The sequence below is a fragment of the Mesoplodon bidens genome, assembly GCF_964165515.1.
Source record: "Mesoplodon bidens genome assembly, chromosome: 13".
Classification (NCBI taxonomy): Eukaryota; Metazoa; Chordata; class Mammalia; order Artiodactyla; family Ziphiidae; genus Mesoplodon; species Mesoplodon bidens.
Window position 1 is genome coordinate 33,831,164 of NC_138169.1, and position 14,875 is coordinate 33,846,038.

General features: G+C 40.0%; 1 protein-coding gene across 8 annotated transcripts in view; it reads left to right on the forward strand.

Annotated features, from left to right (window-relative positions):
• EPB41L3 (erythrocyte membrane protein band 4.1 like 3) overlaps positions 1-14,875 on the forward strand; it is a 142,020-nt gene that overhangs the window by 87,812 nt on the left and 39,333 nt on the right. For all 8 annotated transcript variants that reach the window (XM_081252029.1, XM_081252032.1, XM_081252033.1 and 5 more), the window contains exons 4-8: positions 1,768-1,872; positions 3,399-3,441; positions 8,626-8,701; positions 10,717-10,935; positions 11,291-11,378. In XM_081252029.1, the coding sequence (XP_081108155.1) occupies positions 1,768-1,872; positions 3,399-3,441; positions 8,626-8,701; positions 10,717-10,935; positions 11,291-11,378 (531 nt within the window). The remainder of the gene's footprint in view (positions 1-1,767; positions 1,873-3,398; positions 3,442-8,625; positions 8,702-10,716; positions 10,936-11,290; positions 11,379-14,875) is intronic.

The window sequence follows — 14,875 nt, forward strand, 5'->3', positions numbered from 1 at the left end:
ATTATTCAGAAGCAATATGCTGTTATTTACAAATAAAGGATTTAAACCAGCGAGCAGCATTTCATTGTCATACCATTTATTTATATCCATTGAACAATGTTACACAGTTTAGCTAACATGTAATTTATTTTCATACATTATTAAACTTTTTTCAAATACAACATTGATTATTCAGCTGGTTACAATTCAGGCTTCACTTTTCTATCCTACATTTATCTTTTCTCCTAAATAGTCATGCTTGAGGGGGCTAAGTAATTTCCAATATATTTGCGGTTGCACAGTAATACATACCACTTACACGTCTTCTGGATACTTAACTCTTTTGGTATGCCCATTGTTTATCAATTTTCTTATTTTTCTCTTACTACATTAAATCTTAAAGAGAAATACGCTTAAGGTACGAGATGTGAAATGTTGATACTGCACAAACAAAATGTAGTTTAGCTTAATTGCTTCCAGTTAATCCATCTCAGACTCCAAGGCCAAGTTTAAAAGACCTTTGATGAAAATATGATACTGTATATCACCATAAATTAAGTTGATGGATTTTTTTCCCCAAGTGACTGCCTTTTTTTTCTTTCTCCAATTGACTGCTTTATGGCCAAAAATACAGCACATATATCTACATCTCACATTTATAAATGATCATTTAAATCTTTAAAGTTAATAAACATGTTATGTTTAATAGAAAGGATTTCCTCTAAAAAAACAATTAAGAAAAAGTTGAACTCTGTGATACAAAGTTGAAATTTGTGGCTGTAAACAAAAACTAATAAAGTTTAACGGGCTTTAGAAAGTGATCCATAGCTAGAATTTCTAAGTAAGGACTGGGATAGAAAGTTTGAAAGGGACTTCTGCATAAGACAAGGAATGGGGTTAATTCTTCTCAGGCTCAAAACCTGATCACCTGGGGGAGTGAGCGTGGGTATTCTGAAACACAGCTGTGGTTGGCCCTTTAATGCTCTCACCGTCAGGATTTTTGTGTTTCACTATATATATATATATATATATATTTTAGCGCGGTATGTGGGCCTCTCACTGTTGTGGCCTCTCTCGTTGCGGAGCACAGGCTCCGGATGCACAGGCCCAGGGACCATGGCTCACGGGCCCAGCCGCTCCGCGGCATGTGGGATCCTCCCAGACCGGGGCACGAACCCATGTCCCCTGCATCGGCAGGCAGACTGTCAACCACTGCGCCACCAGGGAAGCCCTCACAATATATTTGAGGCTTCCGAGCACCACTTCATTTCCCCCAACTACTTCCGTTTCGAAATCATCCGCAGGTCGCCTGTACTTACTCACTGACAGGAGTTATTTATTTATTTATTTGTTTGTTCTGTAGGAGTTGCTTCTTGTAGGATTAGGTCCACTTTATTGAGCCTTTTTTCTAGTTAAAAAGGAGATGGTAGGGCTTCCCTGGTGGCGCAGTGGTTGAGGGTCCGCCTGCCGATGCAGGGGACACGGGTTCGTGCCCCGGTCCTGGAAGATCGCACATGCCGCACAGCAGCTGGGCCCATGAGCCATGGCCGCTGAGCCTGTGTGTCTGGATCCTGTGCTCCGCAACAGGAGAGGCCACAACAGTGAGAGGCCCGCGTACCACAAAAAAAAAAAAAAAAAAAAAAGAGATGGTAAAGTGATCAAACCTGCTTGTTATTTACTGAACAGTTACAACAAGCAATATTTTAAATTTTACCCATTTTTGTTCGTGACAATTGAGAGAACTTTTTTGGTGTGTGTTGACTTGTTTTTCTGTTTTGTTCTCCATAGAAACGCTCCAGAGGCCAAGTGCTGTTTGATAAAGTATGTGAACATCTGAATTTGCTAGAAAAAGACTATTTTGGGCTTACATATCAAGATGCTGAAAACCAGAAGGTGAGTCGTTGAAAGCAATACAAAGTATTACGGCTTCAGCTGCGCTTCACTGCAAGAAAGTGAACTGAAGCTGAATTGATAAATCGTTTTCTCCACCTCCCCTCGTACTCCCACACCCTCACATTTATTATCCAAGGCCCTAAATGCTGTTAATCACCTTATTTCTTCATGAAGGAAATTATTGACAGCTTCCTTTAATCTTGAGTCTTTTGGAAACAGTCAGTCAGTGTTTCTGCTTTTCATGCTTGAGTTCTTTATGGTTCCAGAAAAGCATTTTATATGGTGCTTTGGGGGGATGATATATTTCCATGGACTTGAGCCAATGAGAATCACATACATTGATAATTATACAGAAAACATGTTCACTGGATGCCATCTTATTAATTCATCTTATTACACTTTCATATTCTTGCTGAATCACAATATAAGATGAGTCATGTACAGACCTCATGTACAGGGCAAGCAGTTAATGTATTCAGTCCACGTTTAATGTTACATGTAAAACCTCTGTAGACTCTTAGACCTGCTGGAGTCTCTTCAGGCCTTTATCTCACTTATCCCCCCAACTGCCTGAAAGATAAGGAGGAAGAAATTGTTTACTTAATGCTGGAAACTGAGCCATAGCAATTGTGCTCATTAAACGTCACTTGTTCAGTTGTCGTTTGTTAGTGAATCAGACCTTTATCTTTACTGAATTCCGTGGATGATGTCTAACTTCATTATTAAACACCTGAGTGTTCTGATGAGGAAAATCGTAAGTGTCAAACAGGTGTTCGTTTGTTAGGAAAGCATTCTAAGAAAGTGCCTTAAAATCTATAATCACAGAAGTCACTGCGTGGGACTGAACGGCTAGGACATCAGTGGTCAAGTTACATGCAGAGTCAGCTCTCTGTGTTCTTGGGTTCTGCATCTGCAGATTCAACCAACAGCAGATCAAAAATATTTTTTTTAATTCCAGAAAGTTCCAAAAAGCAAAATTTGAATTTGCCAGTGCACCAGCAAGTACTTACATAGCATGTCCATTGAATTAGGTTTTATAAATAATCTAGAAATGATTTCAAGTATATGGGGGCATTGCATAGGTTATATACAAATACTGTGCCATTTTATATAAGGGACTTGAGCATCCTCAGATTTTGGTGTTACCTGGGGTCCTGGAGCCAATCCCCTGTGGTTACCAAAGGATGACTGTATCTTTATCTCATGCTTGTAACTTGTTTGAACATAGAATCCACCATTTTTTCTCCTCTGTTTTCTGTGCTGGCTTGAATCCCTGAAGGCACTTGTTGTAAAAGAAAAGAACTTTGTCAAGCCTGAATTGTGTGCACACACATCTCCTCATTAGACCAGAGCCTGGGCCCTCGCAGGACTAGCAAAGGGGCACCAGATGTAGGGGAAGGACCCAGCTGGGGGAGCCTTCCGGCAGCCACTCCTTCTCCAATACGTTTAGTTCATCTCTACCCAGTCAACACTAGGTCATCTCCATTCTTCTCTGATTCATATTCAGACTCTCACTTCTTTTTCAGAATTGGTTGGACCCTTCCAAGGAAATTAAAAAACAGATTCGAAGTAAGTTCTTTTGGATTATTATGTATAGAAATAGGAAGATTTTCAAAGAGTGGGGTTATCTGAAATGGTAGCTCATACCCACATGGCTGGTGTGAATATGGTATTTTGAAAGACAGATTAAGATCTCAAATTTTATCTTTGGCAGGTTGGTCTAGCTCAGATACCCATTATTAATTATTGCGACCTTGGGAATAAAATGACATGACACTTGACCTATTCCCTTGCCTGTTCAGAGATGTGAGATATGATTTAATCAAGTGATGCCCCCATTGACAATCATCTGAAAGTTTCAAACTTAATTATTAATGTTGTATTAAGCCTAACTGCCACCAAAGTATGCAAGGCAAGCAGTCAAGCTAAAAGTAATAGTCATTTAATAGCTTAGAAATGGAGTAACAAGTCAGACTGAAGTTTACTGTCTGATGACATCTTCTTTTCTTAGCCCTAAAGGCAATTTAAGAAATGGACATTCCCTAGCGCACAAAACAACTACATGAGCCACTCAGAAAATTTAAATACAGGTAGCAAATAAGTATTAGAAAAGGTGCTAAGTCTTAGTAATAATTAAATGCAAATTAAAATGAGACATTTTTCACCTATTCAGATTAGCAAAGATTTTAAAAGTTTAATAATGCCCTACACTGGCAATTTTGTACATAATTAGTAGAAATATAACCCTTTAAGAAGGCACTTTGTGTCAGTATTTATTAAAATTTAAAATGTGCTTATTCTTTGACCCCTGATTTTACTTGTAGAAATGTATCCAGTGTCTGCTTAAGAGAGGAGTGTGTACATATGTGTTGTACATGTAGGAAAGTTCATTATCATACCATTGGCAATAGAAGACTCAAAGCAACTTAAATATCCATTTATAAAGAAATGATTAAATTGATCATGAAATAGCCATACCTTGAAATACTAGGTAGCTGTTAAATAGAATGAGGTAGAATAAATATGTTTTAGCTCTCATTAGTGAGACCTTAGAGAAATAATTCATATTTGTTTAAAATGAGTTATGCATATATAGGTATGTGGAAATACCTATACCTCCAGAAGTGGCACTGCAGGGTAGGGGGTTAAGAAAGAGGAATTTTTTCATTTTTATTTTTAAGTCTTTTCTGTAGCTGTTGCTTTTTACTATGGATAAATGGTAAAACATGGATATACTTTATAATTTCAACTAACTAGTTAATTTTTTTTCAAGCAATTCATTTTTTATCAATAAAATCTAGTTTAATTTTCCAGAACAACCGATTCTATTTGAAGATTAAATTTAAGACCAATTTATTAATAGGAACAGCATTCCCATCAAAGTTACTATTAAAAGAGAAAGCAAATCTTTCTAGTGCCTTTGAATGTTCTGAGGTCTCAAAATACCCTACATGCTAATAAAAAGTAATTAGTAGCGAGCAGTTTGAAATGGCTTAATACTAGATAACACCTCAAAAGAAGCAAAAAATTCACTATGCTTCTAGATATGAGAGAGTCTGATGATTCTTTGTACAACGAAAACATCTTTACCATACTTTTGAGAGGAATTTGGTGTGGTCTCTAATCAGAAACTTGATAGTGAAGTAGTTTGATAGAACTAAATTGGGATTAAAACCAGGGACAGCTACAGTTGTGATAAGAAGGTGAAAACTTCAGAGTCCTAGTAAAAACTTTAAGATGATGAATATGTTCTCAGGATCTTTTTATGGAGTTATTAAAAGCAGATGTGCTGAATATCTTAACATTTCATGTGCTTTACGTCCTCTATATTCACCTAATTAATGAAACACTGTTTCGTACTTGGTTGATTTTATAATTACAGATCACTTTGAAAATATATTAAATGTTCAAGGATAAGTCATTATACTGTTACAAGAAAGGCTGTAACAACAGTTAATTTTCTTTTCTGCTGTTAATGGAATTCTTTTTTTCCTTCATTTCCCATTTATCCTATCTCCGACCTTCCTTTGTAAGAGATGAAGTTTAGGGGACAATCAGAACATGAGATTTAAAGGATATTTTCCTCATGTAGATTAGGCAGTGTTTGTGACAGCAACATAAGGAGAACCAAGTGACAATCATGCAGATAAAGGAGGAGACAAGAAAAAATTGGAATTTTTTAGGAATGGAATTTGGTGTTTTTATCTATATTCCTTATTGTTTCCCATGCACAAAATGCCTTCTTTCCACAAAAGGTACATTCTATCAAGGCAGAAAAGTATTATCAGAGCTAATGTAATTATTGTACAATCACCTCCTCTTTCTGAACATAAATATCAACAGTAAAAGGATATTTCCATTATTTTTATGCTGTAGGTCTCTAGAATGAGATCTTCAAGAGAATGGCAAATGTCGATCAAGCTGATAAAGATTTTAAGTTATGAATTTATGAGAAATAGAAAATCCTGAGCCTGAAGAGTTTGTTCTTATGAAAAAAATTCTTATTCCAATCATCTTTTAGCCTAGCAGATCTAAAATTTCTAAATATATTCTGATATATAGTATATTTATGATATAGTAACTTCATGATATAGAATATATGATATATAGTGATTTATGCTATAAACGTAGTATTTTTAGAAATTTTAAGATTTGGCAGGCATAGAAGACTAAAATTAGAATTTTTTCATAAGAATGAATTCTCTTCAGTTTCACAGTTTTCTGATTATCATAAATTTGGAATTTAAAATTCTGTATCAGCATTATAGAATATCATTTTAATGCATTCAAGCTCTTGCATTTCCGTCTCTAACCAGAGCCGTCATCTGATCAGACACAGGCTCACAAACCTATTTATGGCATAACTATAGCCTCCCAGTGATTTGTTTCTACCAGATTCTTTACGAGGATATGTATTTCAGCTTTAATCTGCCTCTCATTAATTTCAAATGTTACACCTCATTTCACTGGATTTTTTTTTTCCTTGATTTTGGTGTAGATGGTGTTTTCCTTAAACTTTCCCACCGTTTCAAAATAATGTCCTGCATAACCTCATATTTGATTGGGTTGTAACCTTAGGAAAGTAGATTCCTTGGGATTAGTGATTTTCAAAGTACGGTCAGGTGTATTAGAACCATTAGGGTGTTTATTAAAATCACAAGTTCCTGGGCCATAATGCACATCTCCGGAATAAAAACCTCTGAGTAGGGCCTAGGGATTGGCATTTTTAACAAGCCCCTCCGATGCTTCTTAGGCCCACGATCATTTGAAAGTCACTTTCCTGTAATGAGGATTTTTGCGTTGAAATATCTTTCTTCTATTTTTATTCCCTCTTAGTTTCCAACTTCGAGTGTTTACCCTGATTTTATTATGAGTTTAATTACATTGTTAAACGATTCATTGGATTCACTTTGAAGTGGATAAAAATTATAAAAGAACAATAAATCATTTCCCATAACGAATCCATTAGCTTTCATTCCAGTTGCTTGCGGAGAAACCAGCTTTCATTATGAACCTCACCGCTGGCAAGCATTCCATTTTAGCAGGAGGTGAATAGGAATCAATAGGAAGGTAAAACCAAATCAGACTTGTTAATTTTAGAATAACAAGAGGACGTTTTTGAGAACAGTGGGAAAAATAATCGCTAGAAGTAGGTTTGATTGCCAGATATTTTATGGCTTGTAATTCTTACAGCCCATGTTTTGGGAATATTTTCTTAGTGGTTTAGAAATGTGACACGAAACACCCAGTAATACCCGGTCCCTATACCAAGTCCTTTATAAGGCAACTCAAATGGTGTCCCTGCCAGGTGGACCTCTAAGTGTAATATGAATAGTGGTGTCCAGAATAAACCAGCATTAGTGAATGGACTATGCCATGGGTGACAGAAATACAGGTGACCTCTGCAGCTAAGTATTTGCTACTCAAGCAAGAGAACAGTTCAAAGGAAGGAGCCGGGAGGTACTTAGGATGTTGTCCCTTTCTTGTGAATGTTTGGGAAGGACTCCGGGAGAGAATGGAGCTTCCAGGAGTCACTGAATGGGAGAAGGGGGTGTTTGGAAGTCTTAGGAGGGCATTTGAAGCATGAGGGCTGGACCACGAGGTCATGAATCACAGAGCAAAAGGAAGACCACGGCTCTGAGGAAAGGCCTCCAGCACCGAAGCTGGGAGACCAGGAGGGTCCTCCAAGCCACTGTTCAGAACGAGCAGGCCTTGGGCCCTTGGAGTATGCTTACTGGGTGGAGGCAAGAAATGGAAACAGTTCCCGGCGAAGGAGCACCCAGGCTTCAGTAATGTACCACATTTATTAAAAGGCCAGGCGGAGAGACCAAGGTGAAAATAAGTGACAGGGGTGATCACAGAGAGAGTAAATGTCGAAAAGAAGAACAGGTGGGTTTTATTCTCATTTACAGTGATAAACATGGTTAGGTATACACAACTAGAGAATGCATGGCTAAAACGGAGCACTCAGGAAGGCTTGTAATGTCTCGTGTTTACATATGGACAGTCTGGGGAGCAGGTGCCTGTGAGCTGACGTCTGGGTGACCCTCTTCCCCGCTGGAGAGGCCATAGGAGATGCCACAGGAGGAGGGGCGGCCGCGTGCAGTGAGGACTGTCCTGATCAGGGGCTGAGGAGGAGGGCTGGGTTTGGTCATGCACAGTACATACCCACAGTGTCTCTTCCATCAGAAATTTCCCCAAGTAAGAAAAGAACTTTCCGAATGGCCCACAGAGCAGCTCATCTCTTAATATGACAGCAAACCTTTCCCATAAAATAAAGATACCCTGGACAGTCCCTTGACATGTATTATTATGGGATCTGACCTGTAATAACAAAGCAGAAAGGACAAAGGAAATGGGATTCTGGCTGTAATGTTGGTATGTGAGCTCTCCAGAACTTCAGAGAATAGATCCGGTCAGCCCTAGACGCGTCTGGTTGAGGCTTATCTGTCTCGTTTACTTTTTTCCCCTCTTCCCAGGGCCTTTGTCTCTGAGAAAGGGAGGAAGTTTAGTCAATTTCCTTGCTAGTTAGAAACCCCAGTAAAGGATTGGATGGGGCAGAAGATTAGAAACTGGAGGAAGTTCGAGTTACCTGTGAATTTCACTGAAAGGAGACTTCCCTATTTTCCATTGATGATTAAAAGGTGCCTGGGTGTTAGTGCCTGGAGTTAGGGCAGTTCTAGCTACCGCTTAGTATAATAAGTACAAAGGGATTGTCTGAGACTTTATTCTGATTTTTTCTCCTCTCCGCAGGTGGTGCTTGGCACTTTTCATTTAATGTGAAATTTTACCCACCAGACCCTTCCCAGCTCTCTGAAGATATCACCAGGTATTTGCAAGTTGTCAGTGGAAAAGGCAGGCATGTTGGGAGTTGTGCTCCTCTTAAATTCTCGGGAGGAGGGCAGGCTTACATCTGGTAACCTTACAGTCATCCACACTGACATGGCAAACAAAAGGCAACTGAATGAGAGCAAACATCCGATGAGAAGATTTGCCAAATCATATCTGTTCCCAGTTGACTCGTTGGTGCTAAGCTGTTACTTCCCTCTGCCCGACCCTGGTGGGAAAACACGCAGAACTGAGGTGTTGTCATCTACCCACCACGGTCACATTCGATGGGATTCAGCCTTAAATGATATGACAATTCCTAGTGCTCCTGCTTCAAAACTTAGAGCAAAAGTGAGTCTTCGGATGCTTATGCCTTTTTATATAACCAGTCTGATATGTGGTGGCTGTTTTAAAAAATCACACAGGCGTGCGCACACACACACACAAATGCACATAAACACGTGCACACCTAAGAGTGTACCTTCCACACCTTCTGTATACAAGGAAGATGTTTCATTCGTTTTAGAGAAAAGGCATCAAGAAAGGAATCTAACAGTCTGGCTTGGTGACTGAGCTTTGAGTATAAGGAAGAATCTCTTTTTTAAGCCATTCTGGGTTTGCTGTGTGTCCCTCTAGGCCTCTTCTAATGCTTTCTGCTTTGGAATCCTTGGTTTTCTCACTGTGTTTCTTGGTAAGTTTATAGCCAGTCAGAGTGATACTGTGCAGTGTGGCCTTACAACCCTTCTTGGCAGACTTTTCAGGAAAGAGAAATTACTCAGAAAGCTTTAGTCACTTGCTATGATGAAAAATCATTTCAGCAGACATGTTAGGAGAAGGGGAAAAACTAATTCCAGAAGATTTCTTTTATATTTTCATTAAGTCAAAAAACAATTTGTAATTTCTTATATAAAGATACTTTTTAGTAGTCGAGGAACTATTTAATTGTAGCTAATTTATGGTTAGAGGGCGTATATATACTTTGAGTTGGAGTCTAGTGCATGATTCCTTTCCATTTGTGTCATGTGTGTAAGGCCTGTGAAATGTGTAGAAATTTTTATATCTGGATTACATGGCATTTACTTATATAATCAGCTTAAAACCGTATTTAGAGGGGACCTTAACACTTTATCATAGTCCTCAGCTTCAACAGATTAACGGTTCGTTTCTTATGTGAAAGGTACAAGGTATATTTTATTCTTATAGTCGTATGCTGGGCCATGAAGACTGTTAATAAAATTCATCAATGTTCCCACTTACCTTGGAGTCTTCTACTGTTAGTATATCTGTCACTCTTAGAAGCAGAATAACAGGGAAGGTAAAAGTCAGCTGTTAAGGGAGATATTTGCATATGATATTGGCAAAATTATATGGAAAATGTTTCATAGTCCCCCAATTTAGAATTGTTTACTTCTAGTGATGAGATTTTAAGGTAATAATTCTTCAAAGTTAGTCTTCCTAACGGCTGAATTCTAGGAAGTTATCTAAAGAGAAAAATGAGACCTTGACCCAGGAGAAAGGTCCCCTCATCAGGAACGCAGGAAGTTGCAAGTAGTGTTCACGATGGCACAGCCGTTGAGTTACCTGCAATTTGTCTTGGTCGTGTGTCAGGACCTTTCATCTAGATAGCAAAATGAGACTTCCTTTAGGTAGTTGGGGCCTAATCATTATATTTAAGAGCACCATTTTTTTATTATAATTTCCCCCACCAGAGATTTTGTTTGACTTTCAACGTTATCTTAATGTTAGAGAGGTAGTCTGTAGGTTTCTTTTACTCTGTGCCTCATCAATGAATCCCTGTATTATTATGAACTTGCCTCTAGATGCCCTTAAATATTGTATTTTGTAGCTAAGTTTCTTCCCCTAGTATTTAGATCCAGATCCAGATCCAGATGCTAGACAATGTGTCCTAGTGGATTATTCTGCAGGGAGTGCTTGCTTGCCGCCCACTTTGTACTGGGCTGTCTCCTTTCCAGTCTCCTAACGCTGGCTTTCTGCCCGTCCTCTGGCTCCTGGAAGGTACTACCTCTGCTTACAGCTGCGCGATGACATCGTGTCTGGCAGGCTGCCCTGCTCCTCTGTCACCCTTGCCACGTTGGGCTCGTACACCGTCCAGTCAGAACTGGGAGACTACGACCCAGATGAGTGTGGCAGTGACTACATCAGCGAGTTCCGCTTCGCGCCAAACCACACAAAAGATCTAGAAGACAAAGTCATCGAGCTGCACAAGAGCCACAGGTTAGCGGCAGGAGGCCCGAGAGCGTCCGTTTAAGCTGTGCTCGGTGGGTGGGCATCCCCTGCACCACCTGCTTCCCCCGGGACTGAAGTCAGTGCCTTAAGGGTGGGGCCCAGCAGAGTGAGGTTCTGGACCTGGTACAGTTCTGGGTAGTTACACTCTTACTCGGGATGTCCTTGTGATGTTTCTGCTAAAAGCCATTTTCCTGCTATTCTCCCCCCGCCTCCCCCAGAGTACAAATCTTTTGGTGCCTCTATGGGAACTTGCAAGGGAGCTAAGTGGAAAATATTATGGCTCCACCAGGTTAAAAAAAAAAAAAAAAACAGCATTATAATACCTCTCATTTTTTCTTATCAGAGGCATGACACCCGCAGAAGCAGAGATGTATTTCTTGGAAAATGCCAAAAAGCTCTCCATGTATGGGGTGGATTTACATCATGCCAAGGTATGCATTTTTTAAACTCCAGGCCTTCTATCTAATTTTATTTACCAGTGTCCAGGACCCAGGTGTCACAAACGTTATATGCCAAGTACTGTGTATGCCCCGTTGTGACGCCCACCAGGCACTCAGAAAATTCATGTTAAATTTTAGAAACTCTCTGTAAAGTTTAGATACTGTGACAAATAATCAGTGCTTTGAAATATGATGATTATTTTGAAGTTCAGTTAAAATTAACCAGCCAGGCTAAGATTGCCTAGCCTAACACAGTGGTTCACTTTTCCTGGGAACAGCTTTGATCCATCTTCTGAGCTGATAAAAGCTCTGAGTCCAGAATAGCCCTGCTCTCCACCTCATCGCTGTCACCTTTTTATTTTATTTATTTTTTTGCCTAAGTTGTCTTTTAAAGAAAGAAAAAGAGGGAAGAGATAAGATAAGAGGGCAGGGAGAACTGGAGAAGCACTATAGTTTTAGGTTTGTTTTGTTTTGAACTTTCTCAGTCACTGTGTGTAATAAAATGGTTCTCCATCCTTACATACAGCACATTAATTGTAGTGTTTGGTCAGTTTATTTTCAGGACATTCTCTGTAATAAATAATTCTTCTATAAATAAATCCTCTCTGCCTGTCCAAAAAAAAGAAAAGAAAAGATTGCCTAGTCGATGGATGAATTGTTGAGGCTGTATCTTGGTTCCAGAGTCTTGTGAAGAGAGAAGTCAGGATTGGACTGGATTGAGGTTGGGAGGATGTATCAGCAGCTTTTACTCCATGTCACACTTTTTCCAGAATCTCTGTATTTTTCAATAGTGAGAGAGTGAGCGTATGGACTGTTAGTCTATTATCTGAACAGCTGTGAATAGAAGTGCTGTGGGAGCAGAGGCAAGGTTTCCCAAAAACTTCTATCGGCAAAACATAGGAAATGTGTTAGGCTCCTAGGGATAGATTCTGGTACTTCAGCAGCACTGAAAAGATCAGTACTTGGAGTTCAGGGACAGCTTCTTCTGATATGGGCTGACACGATGATGTCGCTCCTGGGTGAGGATGTGGCTTTACTTCGGGTGGACAGGGTGGCCATGATCACACAGTCCGGGGCTCACAAGAACATGCACTTAACAGGCTGCCAGCCGAGCGAGTGTCTTACACAGTCAAGTTTGGGGCCAAGAAATGAAGAGGGTTTCAGCCAGCTTTGTTTAGGCAAACATCTCAACAACCCTGGGGACCCCTAGGAGGAAAATCTATGATCTCTACGTTCTGTTGATGCTGCATTTGGGGACCTGACAGATTGAAAGTGAGTTTGGACAAGAAGATGGTGAGGATCAAATGAACGCAGGTCGAATTGGTCGTGTCTGTGGATCATTTTGTACATCACTCAGGGTGAGCACTTCTGAGGCCTGAAGGCCTCAACAAGAGCAAAATCTCTGAGAATTGGCTAGGGCTCACACCAGGGGTGCTGGTACGAGAGAGCCAAGCTCGTTGACATTTGTGTGTAATTACAACAACAGGTGTAGCTCTGTTTACTTGCCAGTTAATTATTACATGTTTTCACTTACTTTGTGCTCGGATAACACAGCATTTTATAGTTTATGCCAGATATAAGGTAGGATGAGGATTTAAAAAGAAAATAAGCACGCGCACTAAGATTGTGTTTCTCTTAGAGTTCTTCCCTACGTGGCTAAAAGATGAGGAAACGACAAAAATGAAGGTAGCCTGGAAATTTGAGTGACTTGAAAGCTATTTTTGAGTCACATTACACACGACGACTCACTTACTGCCCAGGGGAAAATAAATAAATAGATATAAGGTGAGGGCCTCCATTTAGGAGAAGGGCAACTCAGCATGTATCTGTGTTCCTATCAGGAAAAATGAAATCACTTAACATGGCTATAGCGACTGAATTAAAATACATGGCTGCTTTGTCATTCAATAATGTGATTTGAAATTATGCCAATTAAAAAAGAATTAAGGAAGTGCCAATGCAGCCTGTGATAGGATTTCATGCGAATACTAAGTATAACAAATGATTTGGTTATGGACTTCATTTTCTCATGCAGATGCCCTCCATCATTTCAAGAAGGAAGTTTACTGAATTAAATTAGAGCTAATTTCCGGTAATAAGTGAGATGCTTCTCTTCCATTGATAGTATTGAAAGGCCCTGAGCTCTAGGACCTAGTTAGAAATTCTGAACTGTGATCTTGGATTCCACAGCTCTGTATGAAGAATAAATATCCATATTAGGTGAAGGTCCCTTGGTTTGGAAAACCTGTTCTAAGTGCTTTGGTTTTTTTCTTAGGAAGACTGTCTGCTTGTTTGTCATTTAATGTCACTCTGAATAGGCTCTGTCAGAGTCATTTATTTCATATAAGATTCTGAAATGTAGTTATAAATCCATATCAGGTATCCCGTGGACCAGGAGATAATAAAGGATGGGAAAGATGGAACAGTGATTTTAAGTTAAGAAAATAGTACCTTCGTTTATTTTAATTAGGACAGGCTGAGGCTGTCCAGGGCTTCCTTCAATGCTCCCTGCTAAAGGGAGCATTAAATATGTTTATTGATAGGGAAACACGTCCCCAAGAAAGACCACGGTTATAGCTTTTGATACAGAAGATTTATCAAGCTACTACCTCAATGCTGTGGGCTGCGGCAGTAACCGTGATATCAAAAGTATGCTTTTTTTGGTTGCTGTGCCACGAATGAAATGGAAACGTTCATCAATTTTAAGCTCCACTTATTCCTGCCATTTTCTTTCTTCGTTTGCCTTTTCTTCCGGCAAACAAGTAGTGGCTTAACACGTGTTAGGCAGGCGCTGTGCTGACCACGTGGCCAGGTCAGCAGGATAAACAGAGGCTGCTCTCCACCAGCCTGGGTCTGGAGAAGGAAGAGGAATGGGGTTAGTGGCAGCACCGCTGGCTCAGGCTGTGCTGGCGATATTAATGCTGTGGGGACCCAGAGAAGTGTGTGTGGGAGACGGCAAGGGAGGATGCATCGCAGGAGCCTCCGATCTTCCCCACAAACGGATTCCACTTTCTTGTGATTCAAAGATACTAAGGAGTGATTTAAAGTAGATAATAATGGAAGAGGTTGTAAATGCCCAGGGTGCTTCCTACACTTATGTTCTTCCATCACAAAGAAGGTGACTCAAGGAGCCGTTATTCCAGCAGCCCTGCTCATCATGCAGACATTTCTGCTCAGGACCTGGGGGGTCACCTGTGTGGTCCTGGGAGCAGATCGGCTAGATCTCAGGGTCCATCGTGCCCCCCACCACCACCACCGCCCTACTTCCAGCATCAGGTCATAGCTCTGTAAATTGCTCTTTCAGGTTAAAGCCCTTGATAAATGGTGGTGGAGCCTTTGAATTCCCCTCAAATCTGATTATGTTGTAATATCCTGCCGTCAAGTCCTTCCACTTCTATAGAGTGATTTTCGTGTCTAGTGGAGTGATACGTTTCCAAGGAAAAACATTTCATTTTAAATCAGTTAAATTGTATGTGTAACCTCACAGT